This window comes from Silurus meridionalis, chromosome 27 (assembly GCF_014805685.1).
Source record: "Silurus meridionalis isolate SWU-2019-XX chromosome 27, ASM1480568v1, whole genome shotgun sequence".
NCBI classification, from domain to species: domain Eukaryota; kingdom Metazoa; phylum Chordata; class Actinopteri; order Siluriformes; family Siluridae; genus Silurus; species Silurus meridionalis.
In genome coordinates this window covers 546,288-567,500 of record NC_060910.1, presented here as the reverse complement: position 1 = coordinate 567,500, position 21,213 = coordinate 546,288, and the positions used below count along the sequence as shown (strand labels likewise).

The 21,213-nt window shown below is 39.3% G+C and overlaps 2 protein-coding genes across 2 annotated transcripts in view; one reads left to right on the top strand and one right to left on the bottom strand.

The window, feature by feature from the left end:
* Positions 1 to 584, top strand: part of chfr (checkpoint with forkhead and ring finger domains, E3 ubiquitin protein ligase) — a 33,544-nt gene extending 32,960 nt beyond the window's left edge. Inside the window, 1 exon segment of the mRNA XM_046841442.1 lies at positions 1 to 584. This exon segment is cut by the window's left edge and continues 649 nt beyond it. The gene's annotated coding sequence lies outside the window, so the exon portion shown is untranslated.
* Positions 585 to 7,651: 7,067 nt separating this feature from the next.
* si:dkey-112e17.1 lies at positions 7,652 to 20,355 on the bottom strand. Its single transcript, XM_046841443.1, has 7 exons — positions 20,219 to 20,355; positions 13,336 to 14,087; positions 11,809 to 11,860; positions 10,462 to 10,570; positions 10,032 to 10,165; positions 8,959 to 9,189; positions 7,652 to 8,698 (listed from the first exon to the last, which is right to left on the bottom strand). Exons 1-7 carry the CDS (start codon positions 20,282 to 20,284, stop codon positions 8,258 to 8,260), a joined length of 1,785 nt encoding a protein of 594 aa, XP_046697399.1. The 5' UTR covers positions 20,285 to 20,355; the 3' UTR covers positions 7,652 to 8,257.
* Positions 20,356 to 21,213: the final 858 nt, after the last annotated feature.

The following is a 21,213-nucleotide window of genomic DNA, read 5'->3' as shown; positions in this document are numbered from 1 at the left end:
GCTTCTCTTCTGGATCTGGAGCTTCCACTGGTTGCTGGTGTGCACATTTATATTTATATTATCATTTTAATACTAGTGTTAGATATACATCTCTCTCTCTCACACACACACACACACACACACACACACACACACACACACACACACAAACAATTACTATCCGAACTCTCCGGTCTCGTCTATGCACAACAGTCAGGTATTTCTAACGCCTCTCTCACACACACACACACACACACACACACACACACACACACACCGCTGCACAACACTCATCACCTCAATTATCTACTGCTGCTGCTGCTGCTGCTTTCACATGTCCCTGATCCGGAGATAAAATCCAAAAACGTATTCACTCCATATTTACGCTTCATTAGGAGCTATCAGGAGTCAGGGACTAACCCCGTGTCTCTGTCTCTGTCTCTGTCTCAGACAGATGCTTAATTTCATTTGTGCATTTGTTCTCTCGTTCATTAAGAAGCTATTTACAACCAGAGCTTCCGCAAATGTGCACAATGGTGATATCTGAAGTAATATAATAGTATATGACAAATTTGAGCAAAATAAAATGACCACTATAAAAATTAGGAATAGTATCATTATTATAAAGTGTGTGTTTGGGACGAAGCTGTGGGAGAAAACAGTCAATCGTTTTTTCAATAATTTCTAGTTTTTGAGATTTGTATTACTGTTGATTTTTTTAGTCAGTACTTAAATAATGATTGTGATGGCTGCAGGAACAGCGGTGAGTGGGCTGAGTGTAGCAGTAGCTAGTAAAGTAATAACAGTATAAGTGGATCATGTATGATGTAGGATATTACAGGTGTAGTTATAAGGTAGAGTATTTTACATCATAATGCACTGTTACTCTGGAGTTTATTATTCCAATAGCACATAGTAATAATCCTGTACTCTCACTACATCATACAGTTCTACTCCTGCCCCATGACATTAAACTTCACCTTACCTGTAGGATCGTACAATAACAGTGTAGTATTGTGTTGTGGGGGAGAGATAATACACTGCCAGTGTTCCATACTGTACCATCACTTCCCCAACATATTATACTATTCCTCCCAGTAACATACTGTACTATACTGTACTATAGCAGCTCCCACGCTATACAATACTGTTCTCATATTTTACTGTCACTTCCCCTACAGCTTATTCTACAATACTATCCATCACCTTTAACACAATATTATCATGCTGTAATAACCCCCACCATGTATAGTGATATTTTCTACTCTGCCATAACGTACTAAACTCCATCCACAGTTTATTACTATACTGTATCATACTGTAGAATATCAGCCCCTGCAAAATAATACAGTTTTATCTCTTACTACATTATCATTATACTACAAGTTTTATATTATTATTATAATAATCTCTTATAGTATCACTTTATTACCTGATTCTGCACTATTCCTATTCCACAGTATAATGTGAGGTTGTACTGTTACTATGCACTTCCTGTTAGCCATGCGTTCTGCGGCCTGGAGTTTCCAGTAATAGTATCGTGACAGGGAACACGTAGCGCAGGTTTATTTTCGGTCTGCTGTAGCCATCCAGTCTGTACTGTTGCGTGAGTTAGCGGTTATTCAGAATAGTTTTAAATTTGATTAAAGCATTAAAACATTTAATATAAATAACATTTTGCAGATGAGACGTTGAAAAAGTGCTGACTTATCGGTAAGACAAAGTATAGCTATTTGACTGGTATAAATCATTTTCATCCTTATTTCAGCCTTTCTTCTACTTTGATATTGCACTTGAGAAGCCTGAGACTCTGTATAATTACTCAGTATTAAACACTTTGAGGCCTTATGCAGTCAGTTATAAAACATTAGTGTTAGACTTTGTGTTCGAGCTCCGTACAGTAGTGTAGTAGAATAAAAATACCCAGTACAATATTTAAAGCTTCCATAGATGCTGATAGATGACCCACTCGTTTTTTTCGCACTATTTAGAAACTAAAACGCCCTTATTTTGGACATCTTAGCTAGTAGTTATTGTTTTAGCCTTTGTGTAATAAAATTAGTTAAATGTGTGTGGTAATTGGGTAAAAGTCACAATAGGAATCAAGTCAGGACCATTTGGAATGCATATTAATCAAATGTTCACTAAAGTTAAATGTTCACCTTAAAATCAAAACTATTTTACACATTTAGTAGTTAAAAAGCTCTCGTTCTACCTCATTAGTAATGGGAGTAATGGGTCGAAAGAGAATAACTTTATACTGTGCTTTTTGCGTTTCATTTTCTGATTGTGTAAACTCGCACTGTGTGTGGGGGGGGAGCCTTTTCAGGCATGTAGTGCCTCTGTGTATTAGCATTTGCTAAAAGACTAATGTTCTATGGAAATGTAAAAACAAAGTTTATTGCAGAAATAAACATGCAAGAATAAAAGCTATAAAATTAAATTAAATCGTGCAGAATTGTTTACTAAAGTCCCACTTTGATCCTGTTGATTCATCCTCTAAGTTTAATCATATCATATACTATTTAATTCATGTTTATTTTTATTGTGCTTTTAACAATGAACATCGTCTCAGAGCAGCTTTACACAGATAATGTGGAGATAAAAATGAATAAGTTTTAGTGCATTCTGAACTAACTGAAGCTTATTTCTGCACTTACTCCAACACCCAGACAGTAAAGTGTTACAGTAGTCTCATCTAGATGTTACAAAAGCATCTACTAGTGTTTCTGCATCCTGTAACGACATCATATTTCTAATTTTAGCAATATTTCTAAGGTGAAAGAAGGAGATCCTGGTGATATTATTCACGTGAGACTCAAAGGAAAGACTCGGGTCAATAATCACACCAAGGTCTTTGACAGCCGTACACGCTGAAACAGAAACACCATCCAGAGATGCTACGTAATCAGAAAGTTTACTTCTAGCTGCATGTGGTCCTAGTAAAAGTACTTCTGTCTTATCTGAGTTGAGCAGAAGAAAGTTATTAAGCATCCACTGTCTAATGTCCTTTACACACTTCTCAACATTGTTAAGCTGATCTCTCTCATCTGGCTTTGCTGAAATATACAGCTGTGTGTCATCAGCATAGCAATGGAAGCGAATCCCATGTTTATGTATAGTTTTACCCAGAGGCAGCAAATATAAAGAGAAAAGCAGTGGGCCTAAGACAGATCCTTGTGGAACACCAAACTTTACCTCAGAGAGTGTGGAGAACTCACTATTTACATCAACAAACTGATAGCGATCAGTCAAATCAGACCTGAGTCAGGAGAGAGCTGTTCCCTTTATTCCAACAATGTTCTCAAGTCCAGCAAGCAGGAGATTATGATCAGTGGTGTAAAAAGCTGCACTGAGGTCGAGCAAAACAAGTAAAGAGACAAAACCCTGATCAGATGCCAATAACAATCATTTACCACCTTAACTAGCGCCGTCTCTGTGCTATGATGAGGCCGAAATCCTGACTGATACATTTCATAAATGTTATTCTTTAGTAGATGTGAGCAGAACCGCTGTGCTACAAAAAAAAGAAAAAAAAAACATCAGGCAAAAAATCCAGACAATTAATATAAATCCAATTAATTGTCTGGATTTTTTTGCCTGATTTTTTATTTATTTATAATTGTTTAACTTTGTTTCGTTGAAATCATTAGGCAATTGATGTTTAGCCTGTCTGTCCGCTCCCTGGCCTTGGCTCTGGACAGTCACTGGTTACCCATGCTATACTCCTGCTACATTAATCCATACTAGTCAACAGACATTGTCTCAAAGCATCTTTACAGAAATCAAGGTGAAGGTGAATAGTGTGTATTTATCCCTGATGAGCACCATGGGGACTGTGGCAAGGAAAAACTCCCTTAGATGTTATGAGGAAGAAACCTTGATTATGTGTATTGTAAAACAAACAATGCAGAAAAAGGAGACAAGAAAAAAGACTGCTTGAAAACAAGTATTTTATTAGTTACTACTTAATCCAGTGCTGACTCGGTTACTCACATCTCATTACTGAAATAAGATATTCAGATAGATTTGAGTAAATACATTTTTTTCACCCTAAAAAATAGGTAAGTTAACCTTCAATATAATGTCTTCAGATTTTCCCCTAATTCAAGCTGTAGTTTAGTGGGTTTAAGATGCAGGTTTGTCCAGAATATCTCACTCTGAAACTGAGCTCTACAGCTCAGAGTTCATCAAATTTATATCAGTAAATCATCATCAGAGATTATTATTATTAATTTTTTTCATGTGAATAATCTAATCTAATAATCAATGGATTTGAGGAAGATATGAGAATACATCTGTGTCCTCAGATCTTTCCTAAATCCATTAATGAGGTCTAGATGTAAACAGTACATGACATTTGGTCTAAATATTTAACACCAAAGTATTTATCAGAAATTAAAGCCTGGGTTCTGTTTTCATTGGCTAATTTTCTGGCTCTGTGAACTTGCAATATGAGTTATGAACCTTAACGCTTACTTCCTCTTTGAATTAGATGTTGATAAAAAAAAAAAGTTCTATACAAGTGTAAAAAAAAAAGTTAACTAATAAAAATACTTCAATCATCATCTTCTTTTGGAGACATTAGGGGTCTCCACAGCAGATCATCTGTCTCCACACCCCCCTGTCCTCTACATCTGCCTCTTTCACACTAACTACCTGCATGTCTTCACTCACCACATCCATTAACCTCCTCTTTGGTCTTCCTCTTTTCCTCCTTCCTGGTGTCTCCATCCTCAGCATTCTCCTACTGATATACCCCATGTCCCTCCTCTGCACATGTCCAAACCATCTCAATCTCACCTCCCTCACCTTGTCTCCAAAATGTTCTACATGCGCTGTCCCTCTAATAAACTAATTTCTAATCCTGTCCATCGTCGTCACTCCCAACGAACATCTCAACATCTTCAGCTCTGCTACCTCCAGCTCCACCTCCTGTCTTTTACTCAATGCCACTGTCTCTAATCCATACAACATCTCAGGTCTCACCACAGTCCTATAAACTTTCCTTTCACTCTCACAGATACTCTTCTATCACAAATCACTCCTGCTATCACTCTTCTCCACCCACTCCACCCTGCCTGCACTCTTTTCTTCACTTCTCTAACACACTCTCCATCACTCTGCACTGTTGACCCCAGGTACCTGAACTCCTCCACCTTCTCCACCTCTTCTCCCTGCAACCGCACCCCTCCACTGCCCTCCCTCTCATTCACACACATGCACATACTTCTCTGACACACCAGACTTCCTCATACAATACTTCAATAAAAGTACAAATAAAATGAAAAGAAATGGGACAAACACTTTCACCACATACTATTACATCTTACTGTACTGTTACTGACATCATTATTGACAGACTACCTCAGGATGCTCTGCTGACATGTGCAACACTTTACAAACGTGAATAAAAACATGCACTGTCAAATCTACTGCTGCAGAACATTGCACATGCATGTCTTGCATGTTTCCATTACACACTGTTCTCTCTATATATGCACACACACATACTGTAATTTTGAATGATTACATAGCTCAAGAATTTCACTGTAAAGTTGAGATCTTAGGCTTCAATTTCTGAGAAATACTATTCAATATAATGTACTGGATGTTGAAACACTAACCCTCACATCTCATTTTTGGAGTTAGGTATTCAGACCAAAAGTTGTGTACTGTTTACATCTCAGCATCAGTAATAGACAGTGTGAATTTAGGAAAGATCTAAAAACGTTAAATTTTTCATATTAATAAACTCAAAGGCGATATTTTTATGTTGAAAAATTATTTTTTTTTTAGCTTTTTTGCAAATTCACACAATAGATTACTGACCTCCATTTCTGACAAATTTAAGTCAATATAAGATACTGGATACTGAACCTCAGACCTTGTTTTTGGAGTGAGATATTCGGACCCAAATTAAGTACTTTTACATCTTGATCTCAGTGATGCACAGTGTGAATATGAAGAAGAGCTGAGAACATCAAATTTTCAATCTGGAAAAACCAAAACAAAAATTCACACCGTGGCTTATTAGACTCAAGAGAGAGGAATCACTTTAAATTTGGTCTGAATATCTCACTCTAAAGCTGAAATCTGAGGTTACAGGTTCTGACGAATGCCAGTCAAAATAATATACTGGATGCTGAAAATCTAAAGCTCAGATTTTAGTTTTGGAATAAAATATTTAGACTAAATATGCAGGGATGTCTATACCTTGATTCTAGTATTCAATGGTGTAAATTTGAAGAAGAGCTGAGAACATCACATCTTTTACACATAAAACACAAAGGCTATCCCTTTAGCTATATATTTAGGATGTAAGAATTGATTACATTCTAATTAAATTTTACACTATGGCTACGAGAAATCAAGTCAGACATCATTGCAAATTTGGTCTAAATATCTCACTTCAAAACCTGAGATCTGAGGCCTCCATTTTTTTTAGATATTTTTAGTGGGAAAAATGAGGTTCTCAGATTTTCCTTAAATTTACACTATAGATTAGTGGAATGAAGATGTAGACAGCGGACCATGAACATTTCACTCCAAACCTAAAATCGAAAGCTGCTGCTATTTCTGAAGAAATACAGTGGAATTTGCTGAAAATAAAACTTCAGATCACAGTATTGGAGTGAGATATTCAGACCAAACTTGCAGTGGTGTCTATTTATTGATTTCGGTAAGCAATTGTGGTATTTTGAAAAAGATCATAGAACATCAACTTTCACTCTAAAATGTAATTGTGTTTTTGTGGGGTTTTCAGGTGAGAAATGTGATGTTCTCAAATCCTCCCCAAATTCACACTGTGGCTTACTGGAACTAAACACAAACACTAAGTTTGTTCTGAATATCTCACTCCAAAGAGGAGATCTGAGGTATTTGTCAGAAATTAAAGCTTCAAATTTCATCTGTGGCACGAGATATTCAGAATACACCTGTGCTCCTGTCTATGTCTTGATTCCAATTAGCTATGATGTGATTTTTAGAAAGATCAGAGAACATCAAATTTTCACCAAAACAATCTTGTTCTCTAAATCTTCTCAAAGTCACATCATTGCTTTCTGGAATCAGGCTGTAGACCATAGCAAGCTTGCTCTGAATATCGCACTCTAGAGCTGAAATTCTTTAATTCAGTATAACATGCTGAAATTTGCTGAACACTGAGCCTCATTTCTCAGCTTTGGAGTGACATTGGACAAAAGTAGTTAAATTCATGTGTGAATCTTGATTCCAGAAACCAGAAGTGTGACTTTGTAGCAGATCTGTAAGATGTAAGGTGATCTCTTACATATTTACGGTGAAAATTTGGATTTTCTCAGATTTTTTTGTGTATTTTCACTGTTTGTTACTGATGTAAAGCCATATTTTACAATTACTGTTCTGCATCATACTTCACACACACACACACACACACACACACACACACACACACACACACACACACACACACACACACTACATGCTACTTCTACAAGCTCACTTCAAAAAACTATAAGATGATGTTTATACTCTAATATACGTCATATACTCACTAAATTCATCACATTTTACTACTTACACTGAGGACGGTTTACTAAACTAAATCTATCACACCAATTCACTTATACTATACTGTATTTAATGTCAATTAAATTGGAAAACATTCATGAAAAACATTTACACATCACGGTTTCTGCCGACAGTCACATCATATTTTATTGATATTCATTTGTTAGTCAATGCATTTTTTTTATACTAATATTTTTTCCCTTAATGACGCGACGTTGCTCACAGGAGAACATCATCACCGTGGCTGCATTTACAAACATGACACACAGTAATGACATGCATTAATGCTGCATTTACAAAAGTCATATTCATGAGGCTGAGGTGCTGATTAATCCCACTAACCATGCAGAGTAAAGAGTAAAGTCATTATTATATTAAAGGACACACAATATATCTATTATAGAAGCTATTAATGATACGAATCTGTGGTGGATTAATAACAATCTTTTTTACTTTATATTATTTTCAGTCCACAAAAAACATTTAAATATTTTTCAATATAAAAAATTTACTTTGTTATGTGAAGGGGCATGAGCGTGTTAATGTACAAATCCATCAGCAGTGTTTATAGGAGTGAAAATTGTCCAAGATGACGCCCCCATTTACTTTGGGGTCTCGGAGACATTAGGAAACAACAAAGATCTCGCAAGATCCATCAGCTTCACACACAGCAAACACCTCGAATCATTGATTTTTTTAGTGTAAAACAGACAACATGCCGAGTCGATCATGTGTTCCTTCCCTCAGAGTCACATGACAAAGTCACATGACTCAGTGATGGTAGATGGATCTTACTAGACGTGTTCTTTTCCAATACAGCCAATTCTTCATCCGTGAAAGCCAAATGGGCGGAGCCTAATGACGTAAAGGACCGGTGACTTCCGATCTCATCGTTTTTGGTTTTGTGTTGATGTTTAGAGAAAAACAGAGGCTCTCGATCGTCTTCTTCTGAAATGGCAAACACAGGAATGCTGAGGTTATCATCATTGCCGTCAGCGGGGAATTCGCAGATTTTAATCTGCATGCCCTGCTCCAGCCCACAAAGGGCACCATCGAGCTCACTGATCTGCTGAGACGTGTGTGAGCGTGACGTGTCGTAACGGCGGTTATGCTGAGCCAAAGGAACCTCCATGGCATCGCGACCGTCCATCACAGAACCTGGAGAAACCTGAGGAACCAAACGCATCACTAAACACGTGTAGATGATTATTCATTCATTTTGAGAAGTTCTGATCCTGAGCGAGTTTAGAGTGTGTTGTGGAGTGGGACACGTCTTAAATCCGCCTTAAAATGCACTTAATCACACACACAACCCTAATAATCCTCCAAAACCTGCAATAATCCGATTGAGCTGATCGAAAATAAGTCAATCAGTTACTCACATACCTGATCATTTTTAAATAAATAAATAATTATAGATGAACTCACGCTTTCCACCAGTTTGGTGAAGGGGCTCGTTAAATTCCAGCTGCACCACTTCCTGTTTAATTGTGGAAAAGGAATTAGGAAGTCGTGAAAGGTTCGGACACTCCACGCTCGAGGACGTGGGGATCCAACATGGCTGCTACGACTCGGCCAATCGGAAGGCTCGCTGCGAGGCATCCAATCAGACGGCTGCACGGACCCGGTGTCACTGCCTCGCAGAAAACGTTCACGATGCTGTTGAAGGAGTTGCAGTAAAAATCTAATCTTTATTCAAACGAGTAACAGCATTAATTATTTTATAATCCTGACATATTACAGGAATCAATAAATACCATCATTAAAAGGTCATTTTTAATTCAGTTTAGTTTCTTATGTAGAGCGTTTTTAACATTCAACATGGTTGGAATGGATACGTTTGTTCCTTATACGTTTATCCCTAATGAGTGATCCAGTGGTGACTGTGGTGAGGAATAAAACTCCCTGAGACTTGATGCAGAAGAAACCATGAAAGAAACCAGAAGGGAACCTCAGAATGTCCATCATTACAGTTTCCTTTATACAGTAAAGACTCCACTGTCTCAGCACTGACCATCTCAGACCTTCTCAGAGTCCGTTAAATCATGGGACAGAAGCAGATGTGACAAGAGTGCTGTGGTCTAAACATCTGGTTCATCACACAGACCAACATGTGATGAAGTCTGATTGTTCCAGGATAAAATGAACCCATTCTTTAAAGATGCACAAACCAGACCAAACAACAAACAGGTCAAAAGAACTCATCTGCTCCGATTTGTGAGGTTAGATAACATCAACCTGCCTGCTTCCAAATGTGTGTGTGTGTGTGTGTGTGTGTGTATGTGTGTGTGTGTGTGTCTCTGTAGGTCTGTAGGACACGTCCTAAATCCACTTTATATTACAAGGAGATTTTGTGCACTAATCACACCTTCATCTCGAGAATCCACTACTGTACAGGATAATCTGAGACACCGTCAGAGTACATTCAGTTCCTCACTCAGCAAGTAACAACTCACACTACTGAATAGAGCAGGTGTGTGTGTGTGTGTGTGTGTGTGTACCATGCAAGGAGTAAACGACGGTGTATCTGTGTTTGAGATCACAAACACTTCATCTGCCCCCAGGTCCATCTCCATCAGACCATTAGAACACTTCAGATTAGCATTTTTGAAACTTCGGTGTTCTGAGGTGTTACCTGTGTGAGGTAAAGTGGGTGTGTTATCCGTGTGAGGTAAAAACATGGGGGTTATCTGTGTGAGGAAAAAAACGTGGACGGTACCCGTGTGAGGTAAAAATGTGTGCTTTACCTGTGTGAGATAAAAACATGGGCAGTACCCATGTGAGGTAAAATGTGGGCGGTACCCGTGTGAGGTAAAACGAGGGGGTTACCCGTGTGAGGTAAAACGTGGGTGTTACTTGTGTGAGGTAAAATGTGTGTTACCCGTGTGATGTAAAATTTGTGTTACCTGTGTGAGGTAAAATGTGTGTTACCTGTGTGAGGTAAACTGGAGTTGTTGATTTTGTTACGTTCTTGTTCAGGATGATTGGCAGTAACCAACTGAAGTTCACTGACATCAGTTTGAAGGTTCTGAACTGGGACCTGAAACACAACTTACACATTTACACAACTTACACATCTACACAACTCATGCATCTACACAATTTACACAACTTACACAGAACTTTGTACAACCTGTTCATGTACACCAGGGTTGAAACGAATCCTCAAGTAATTCGAATAAAATAAAATAAAAATCCCTTTGTTTAGTCCATTTAACTAAACACAGAGCACCGTGTTTCCAAACGGACCATTATTACTGACGCACCACCTGCTAAACTCTGGCATGCTTTGGACAGGGAACACAGACGACACTGCAGAAAACAGCTAGGGGTGCGGAGAAGATTTATATGGAAGCTTATTTTCACCACAAAGATTTTGCACAAAAAGTCAGAATTGTGAGAAAAGAGAGTCGGATTTTTATTTTATGTGGCTGAAACGGACTTCCATAGGATTCAGGCCGAAGAAAACGACAGAAAGTTTCCAAAGTTTGGGATCATTTCAAACTAAAACAAAAACACAGTGTTTATAGTACAGTGAGTTTCCTTTTTTATTTTAAAGAGTAATCTAATTTATTTTTATATTTGAGTTTTTTATTTATATTTTTGTATTAAGATCTTGGTGTAATACGGATATTAAATGCATTAAATTGGTTTCAGAATTAAATTTTTTCAATTTCAGAAATAAAAGGTAAATGTTTCTAAAAAAGAAAAACTACTTGTTTATTTTCAGAGACCCGTCTTTTTTTCTCTTGTATATTTAATCTTTAATAAAGAAAATGTACTCATCCGATTACTCGATTATCTGTTTAAATCATCAGTAGAATATTGAATTACTAAAATAATCTACAGCAACAGCCCTAATCTACACACATCTACACAACTCACATCTACACAACTCACATCTAAACAACTCACATCTACACAACTCACATCTAAACAACTCACATCTACACAACTCACATCTACACAACTCACATCTACACAACTCACATCTAAACAACTCACATCTACACAACTCGACAAATATCTCTATAGGACCTTTTAACCATCACACATCTTACACAACTGTTCCTCTACAAACCAGGTAAATAGTGTGTGTATATGAGCGTGTGTGTGAGAGAGAGTGTGTGTATATGAGTGTGTGTATGTATATATATATATATATATATATATATATATATATATATATATATATATATATATATATATATATGTGTGTGTGTGTGTGTGTGTGTGTGTGTGTGTGTGTGTGTGTGTGTGTTTCCTGTGCTGATGTACCTCAGGGGTGATGGATGAGGTCACGCTGGAGTCGTTTGCACACAGTTTAGTTCTAAAAATAAGAAATCAGTGACAACAATTATTATTACAACAATTACAATCAATTCAAGTTTTTTATAAATTCTCTCTCACACAAAATTGATCGTGTGTGTTTTTACAGCCTGTTTGTAAAATCACTTGAACATGAGCTTCTCAAACTGATTCATTTCTGATCTCACTGATCTTCACTCAGGCATTTTTCTCTTCAGAACAGAAGCTTCTGTATTAGTGGTGTAACGATACACAAAAGTCACGATTCAGTTAAATTTCAGTACGGATTTGGGGAAACAAACGCAAAACAAAATACGTGAATTTTGTGAACATGAATACGTGTATCGTTACAACCCTGTTCTGTAACTCCACAAACCTTCTCCAAACATCTCAATCATCCAACAACACTTATACACACAAGCACAAACACATTTGGGATGAATGTGAACACTGACTGCACCCCAGGAACCTCCTCACCTCCTCACCTTCTCACCTTCTCACTACCTGACACACATGTAGCTGAAAGAATCTCCACTATATCTAGTGGAACATCTTCCCAGAAGAGTGGAGCTCATTATTACAGCTAATAGGACTAAAATGTAAGAAAAAAATCATGTTCGAAAAGGAAAAAGGAGAGAGACATCAAAGTGTTTCTTTAAAATATGTTTCCAAAATTTTTTTTTTTAGAATTTTTTTATATTTCTTTAATACATTATTAAAGTTTTTATAACATTTTGTACTTTTTTTATTTCATTTTATTTTATTGCAGTTTTGTCCTCGGGCTGAAACTTGGTGATAACTTTTTATATTAAATAAACATTTATATTTCCCCCTAAAAAAACTTTATCAGATGCCTCTAATATCTAATTATTTATAAAACAAATATACATAAAAAAGGAATATAAACGATTTCTCAGTGTTTTGTGACTTAAAATTCATGATACTGTATATTATACTGCAGATCATAAAAAACTCCCAGTATGGTGAAGATGTTTATGTTAGATGTGTGTATGGAGGGTCGGCGTGTGTCCTGACGAGATCAGACTGTTAACTCAAATAAAAAAATACGAAAACACAAGTCTCCGTCATATCGAGATCAAAAAGATTTTAAAATCCTGACCCCTTTTTCTTAAAAATAATCATTTTTAGAAATAAATCTGATCTCTGATCTTTTTCCTCCCTGAGAAAACTACCTGGGAATCTTCTGTTGCTTCGTTCTTTCCTTCATGTGGTTTATTGTTTTTTTATTTAAGATAAAAGGAAGAAGTGCAGGTTCGAGTCGACGGATTTACACTTCAAAGTCCTCAAACCCACACAGGAGCTTAAATCTCCTTCAAACAGAAGACAAAAGCTCCAGCTGGACCAACACTGAACACCTGCCACATAACGCTAATGCTACCGATTCAACAAATATTAAACATAGCACACTATAAAAGTTCAATTCAGACCTCTCAAACCCCGCCCCCTCCCTCTGACCCCGCCTCCTCTCAGTCTTACCTCAGAGACACACAGAGAACGATGGTCAGACTTGTAGCAAAAAAGGCAGCAAGACTAACAACAGCTAGCAGAACTTCTCCTGCGCCAACAGACGCCTCTGCCGATCTTTGACCCCCGACGGATGATTTAGATGTTCCGTTGTGATAACGGAAGACCAGAGCAAATCCTCGACCCCGGACTGTGTTAGTAATGAGCTCCATGATCACCTCGACCATCTCCACTTCAGATCCAAACACCAGCTGGCCATCAGACGGACGTCTGGAGCCACAAAACCGCGAAGAGAACGTGATCAGATCTGTGATGTACAGAACATCGTCAGGACACGTGTCCTTTACCAGCAGGGGGGTCTCAGCTTCGTCCTCTGTGACAGTAGAGGAGCTGCTGGGTGGAGGTTCCAGGTCCTCCTCTGAAGATGAAGGAAACACAGATTTTTTAACTTTCTCTGATAACGGAGGTCTGGTGTTCCACAATTCGGACTCCATTGCATCCAATCCTCCAGGTGGAACTCTGTTAGTATGGAGATGCTCTTCACCACCTTCACTCATGATCGTGTCTACAGACAGGGTCAGGTTTCTCTCAGAACTCTCAAAAATGTCAAAATCAAACATTTCCATGGTTAAGCGATGACCTTCAGGGACAAAAAACTGCCAGACGCAGTGCAACCCAGACGAGTAGTTACTTGGAAAACCAGGAGACAGAATGAGACCCTGAATGTCCACAACGTCCAACCTCGCCCCACATCCGAAAAACACCTGCAAACACACAAACATCAGTTAGAACTGCTGCTGAATTCTGGATCCTGATTGGTCAGAAGGAATTCTGTGAAACAGCAGCTGTAACGAGTTTATATTCATGATTATTGTTTACAGATTCATTCTGTTATTGTTGTTATTTTAATAGTGTTATGTTAATGCTATACGCCAGGCGTGCTACATGCTACTGCGCTAACTGTGAAAACTTATCACACACTGAGAGGAAACGCACACAACTAACACACACTGAGAGGAAACTCACACTGAGAGGAAACACACACACTGAGAGGAAACACACACACAACTAACACACTGAGAGGAAACACACAACTAACACACACTGAGAGGAAACACACACACACTGAGAGGAAACTCACACAACTAACACACACTGAGAGGAAACACACACAACTAACACACTGAGAGGAAACACACAACAACACACACACTGAGAGGAAACTCACACACTAACACACTGAGAGGAAACTCACACTGATAGGAAACACACACACAACTAACACACTGAGAGGAAACACACACAACTAACACACACTGAGAGGAAACGCACACAACTAACACACACTGAGAGGAAACTCACACTGAGAGGAAACACACACAACTAACACACTGAGAGGAAACACACACAACTACACACACTGAGAGGAAACACACACAACTAATACACACTGAGAGGAAACACACAACTAACACACACTGAGAGGAACACACAACTAACACACTGAGAGGAAACACACACAACTAACACACACTGAGAGGAAACTCACAACTAACACACACTGAGAGGAAACTCACACTGAGAGGACACACAACTAACACACTGAGGAGGAAACACACACAACCAACACACTGAGAGGAAACTCACACAACTAACACACACTGAGAGGAAACTCACACAACTAACACACACACTGAGAGGAAACTCACACAACTAACACACTGAGAGGAAACACACACAACTAACACACTGAGAGGAAACACACAACTAACACACACTGAGAGGAAACTCACACAACTAACACTCACTGAGAGGAAACACACACAACTAACACACACTGAGAGGAAACGCACACAACTAACACACACTGAGGAAACACACACACTGAGAGGGACCACACACAACCAACACACACTGAGCGGAACACACACAACCAACACACACAGAGAGGAAACACAACACAACACACTGAGAGGAAACTCACACAACTAACACACACTGAGAGGAAACTCACACAACTAACACACTGAGAGTAAACGCACACAACTAACACACACTGAGAGGAAACACACAACCAATACACACTGAGAGGAAACTCACACTACTAACACACACTGAGAGGAAACACACACTACTAACACACACTGAGAGGAAACACACACAACTAACACACTGAGAGGAAACGCACACAACTAACACACACACAGAGGAAACGCACAACTAACACACTGAAGAAACACACACAACTAACACACTGAGAGGAAACACACACAACTAACACACAGAGGAAACACACACAACACACACAGAGAGGAAACACAACACAACACACTGAGAGGAAACTCACACAACTAACACACACTGAGAGGAAACGCACACAACTAACACACACTGAGAGGAAACGCACACAACTAACACACACTGAAGAAACGCACACAACTAACACACTGAGAGGAAACACACAACTAACACACACACAACACACACACACACACACTGAGAGAAACACACACAACACACACTGAGGAGGAAACACACACAACACACACACACACAACTAACACACACTGAGCGGAACACACACAACTAACACACACAGAGAGGAAACACAACACAACACACTGAGGAAACGCACACAACTAACACACACTGAGAGGAACGCACACAACTAACACACTAAGAGGAAACAAGTAACACACAGAGAAAACACATAACTAACACACACACACAAACACAACTAACACAGGAAACACACAACACACAACCATCACACAGAGGAAACGCACACAACTGACACACAGAGGAAACACAACACACAGAGGAAACGCACAACTAACACACCGAGAGGAAACACACAACTAACACACATTAAGAGGACACACAACTAACACAAAGGAAACCCACACACAACTAACAAACACTAAGAAAACACACACACTGAAGAAATACACACCACTAACACACAAAACTAACACACTGAAAGGAAAGTGTGTGTGTGTGTGTGTGTTCTTAGTTTGTGTGTATCAGTGTGTTTGTGTGTGGGTGTCAGTTTGTAAGTGTGTGTGAATGTGTTGTGTTTTTCATAATATTGTAATAAATTAATTCTTCTGTGAACGTGTACAATTACAGCAGGTTGTTGCAGGAACTCTGAAGAGCAGAAGAAGGCTGAGTTCCAACCTCAAACACACACACACACACACACACACACACACACACACACACACACACACACACACACACACACACAAAATTACAAGCACCAGCCTAATATTGATATTGTGCAGTTTCTCCTCACGGCTCCTTGACCATCAGATCTCCCCATCCTGAACTCTACCAGACCTCTGAAGGTGTGTGGTATCTGACATCACAATGTTATCAGCAGGTTCTTTAGCACCTGCACGTTCTGTGGGTTGAAACCTTCATGGATTGGACCTGATTGTCCAGACTGCTGGCATGTTTGTTTCCAGTCTTCTCGTTTCCGGTTCAGCTCGTAGGAACGCCAACCTGGTGCTAAAGCCTGGGACAGTGAGGAAGATCCACTGTCACGGAGTCATCACGCAACACAGACAAACCCACACCTGCATCCACCAGTCGTAACATCAGGCCCTCATAACCCTGTTCCAAGCTCAGGCAGGGCTGTCTGGCTATTATCGAAGATCTTGAACTGACCCAACTGAGAGGTGTGGACAGACCTTCTGTGAGGTCAATGTGGTTTTGTCTGAGGTGTCACATTCTCCTGAGGTTTGTGTCCCCTTTTGTTCAACAGACGAATGCATTAGACAGAGGCGGGGGGCTGTTTGTGTAGAGGACCACCGATTCAGCAGTCTGGCCGATTAATTAGCACCGATAGTTGATTGCTGGAACTATCAGAAGGAATCCTGATAACGACTTGCTCCAATAGCTACATGAAGGACAGCAACCAGTGGATCACTCGGGGTATCGGGTCTACAGCTGTTCAAATCCATGGTGCCCCACAGACCAGTTGCAGATGATTGTGGTGGATTGCCTCTTCCATTAGGGGGCGATTCAGCTGCAGGTCTTCCTGGGCCCGAGTCAGGTGGTTGGGGTTTGTGACAGTGGGGGGCGTGGCCAAGTGGCAGCTCAAAGAGGAGATGAAGTTGAGGTCCTGATAAAAATGTATTCTAGAATAAAACACTGAATCTTGTGATTTTATCCTGTTTATTGTGTCGCTCGATGCCAAATCAACACATTAAAACATCCTGCACCGATTAACACAGCACTGAGAGTAATTTCCCAGGTGTGTGTGTGTGTGTGTGTGTGTGTGTGTGTGTGTGTGTGTGTTGCATTGATAGGAATCCAGACTCATTCACATATTTGTGTGCAATTCAACTACAGAAGCCAAACACAATCCTTACAGACCGGTCAGATTCACACTAACACACACACACACACACACACACACACACACACACAAAACATAAAAGCGACAAAGGAATGTCAAACCCCCGCATTTCTTTCCACACTAATTCACGAGTGTATTTGATATTCAACCATGTCGTGCTTGCAGTGAAACCAGATACACACCCACCCACCCACGCATGTACACACACACACACACACACACACAAACGCTACAACAAATAAATTTAGACAACAACAAGCCTGTTTTTTTTATCTGCAGTACCAATAACAGCCCACAAAAGAGGACAAAGGCAGCATTTAGCATGTCTCCTCAGGCATGTAATAATGAAGATGCTGAGTATATACACACACACACACACACACACACACACACACACACACACACTCGACTCAATATAGTGTAGGCTCTTTTGTTGTCTGGTTGTGAGAAATGTGCCAGGCGCTGTGTTTATGCTTCTCTCCCTAAACGGGCCATGCTGGACCTTTAATAAACACACACACACACACACACACACACACACACACACACACACACACACACACACACACACACATATTATGGCTGTCAAAGCGTATGCGTTATTACCGCGTTAACACAAATTCATTTTAACGACACACATTTTACTAACATAAATTATGCTGTGTGCATTTCAGTCACCATTTTTAAAAAATATAAATAAATAAAAAAGAGTCGAAATTAAAACCTGCAACACGACACACATTTATTCACGACGCCCTTCTTCACTCACATATAAATAATAATCAACTCCAGTGAAAAATCTTTTTTTAATCATTAAACATTAGTTTTACTGCTGCACCGAGTCTCAAATCAGCACCAAAAACCACCATGATGCACAAATCCGGCATTCAAAACCGTCCGTGTGGAAACATAGCAAAGGTTCCGTTTGGTGTCCTGATGATTTACATCATTTAAAACACCATCATTACTTTAAAACATTTACACGAGTATTTTCTCTTCATGCTTCATGTTGCGTTTGTTTATGCGCATGTTGATTAGAGAATTAAACACGTGAATTTAAATATTAATTTAAGTAACATTCAGAACAGATACAAATGTGTGATTAAGTGGTGATTAATCACAAGTTACCTCATAACAATCATGTGATTAATCACAAATATTTTTTAATATTTTTAATAATAGTTATTATAAATTTAAAGAAATTATATTTAATAAATTATAAATAAAATGTAATAATAGTTGATAAAACACACACACACACACACACACACACACACACACACACTAGTCTGAGGTTCTCTCATCCTTTTCACTCTTCTCATCCTCGCTCTCTTCCAGCTTTAATATAAACGACTGTAAAATAAATGCTCTATACAAATCTGTACTTAGACAGAAGTAATGGCACCCTGTAAAAGGGGGAGGAGTTAGTAAATGGTAAAGATTATCTAACAGTACACCAGTGATTAGATGCACACACGTACAAGGTGGCATCAATAAGTTCAAAACAGTCCCCTTGTACAGTAATACAGAGCTCCCAGTGTTCTTCTGGAACGTGTCCTGGAAGTCTTCTTTTTGAAGCGTGTCAAACACCTGAAATCGCATCGGATCTCCACACTGGTGTCAAAGTGGTGAGTTGGATCTTCATCTTTAAGAAAACGAGGAAGTCCACAGGAGCCAAATCTGGTGAGTAGTGTGGGTGCAGATATGAGATTGTGTTATTTCACGTGTGAGGAGGAGCTCGGTGACAGGGTGCCCACGTGGTCAGAATAGCAGACGTGGTAACGCACGTGGTCAGAACAGCACCAGTCGCACAGCTCCAGATGTTTCACTGGACCATGTCTTTTTCCACACTGACTTATGAAGATCGGTGCTCCCTGTGACTGTGTGTAGCCTTGTGCTGCCATCTGCTGGTGTATTGTAGTTTGTGGTTGTGTGGTTCTCTGTGGCTGTTGTATGTGTAGCTGTGAGATGTTGAGGAGCTTCTGTCCTCCTGATCAGATACCAACACGCTCTGACTGAACAACCCCAAAGACACCAGACTCACAATGAGCAGTGTGTGTGTGTGTGTGTGTGTGTGTGTGTCATTACCAATCCGGCTCATTTCACGATTCACAGCTCAATGATTCATCACACACACACACACACACACACACACACACACTCTCTCTTGAAACACTCTTCAGCACATGATGCCAGTATGTGTCTAATCACAATAACAGATCATAAAACAAAACATATCTCTCTCACACACACACACACACACACACACACACACACACACACACTGATGTTAAACTGCACGTAAAAGTAAATAATCAGATAAATGATGCCCAAGCGCGAGTTTACAGACTCATTACACCTCCAACCACAAACACGCTGAGGAGAGGTGTGTGTGTGTGTGTGTGTGAGAGAGAGAGAGAGAGCTGAAGAATCTCTGTGTGAGGTCCTTAAAATTTCAGATTCTCTCTCACTCACACACACACACACACACACACACACACACACACAGGGTGTTTTGGTGTTGTTACTCACCCTCTGGCTGGAACACAGCACACACACCGCCGCGGCGCACAAAACCTGCAGGCTGAGAAGTACCATTTCTCCTCACACACACACACACACACACACACACACGCCGACCGCGCGCGCACACACACACACCGCTGAACGCATTCACCTGAGAGCGCGGGGACGTGCACTGACTTTAGCACGCGCGCGCTCCACACTTTCACGAGACAATAACATTCACTCTCTGTCTCACACACACACACACACACACACACACACACACACACACACACACACACACAGCCATTATGTGCTGAAGAATATTTCATTTAAACACACTTTCTTGTTTTTCCTTTAAACACACCAGTTACAATATTCAAGTAAAAAATGATTATATATTTATACAAATAAAAGATTTAAATCATTTAACATTTAAATCATTTTTTAATTACCCAAAACATCAACAATAATAAACACACACTCCCACATTTTCAGACTAAATGTTTTTATTTAGACTTTTTTTGATGAACAAAAAAAATAATAAATGCTGTACCTCAATATCAAACTATAATACGGTTTTTCTTTATTTAAACAGTTTATTCACCTTTTCTCCATCATACACACTTCATTTAATTGTTTCTTTTTCCCAGAATGCTTTGCTGTACCAGACAGCCTGTCTAGGGCCGAACCCTTCCACACCACATCTCATAATACGCCATAAACAAACATCACTCCTCACACACAGCTGTATATTTATACATCTTCATATTTATCATTAGAATTTTATATATATATATGTGTGGTATAAAAGTAAACGTATGAAAGTAGACTAGTTTAGAAATCTTTTTCAGACATTTTCAGGTGTAATGGTTAAATAATGTACATCCATTTGAACTTAAATACACACACACACACACACACACACACACACACACACACACCTGTCCTCATGATATCAGGTGTGCACTGGGGAAAAAAACTGAAAAAATAAAATGTTTTCTGGATCCCAGCGGGTGCAA

Excerpts from the sequence above, each read along its gene's own strand:
- si:dkey-112e17.1 (XM_046841443.1), bottom strand. The coding sequence starts at position 20,284 with ATGGTACTTCTCAGCCTGCAGGTTTTGTGCGCCGCGGCGGTGTGTGTG. Across the intron at positions 10,571-11,808 it reads CCTCATCCATCACCCCTGAG|GTCCCAGTTCAGAACCTTCA; the intron begins GTACATCAGCAC and ends GTTGTGTTTCAG. Across the intron at positions 9,190-10,031 it reads CGTCGTTTACTCCTTGCATG|CATCGTGAACGTTTTCTGCG; the intron begins GTACACACACAC and ends CTCCTTCAACAG.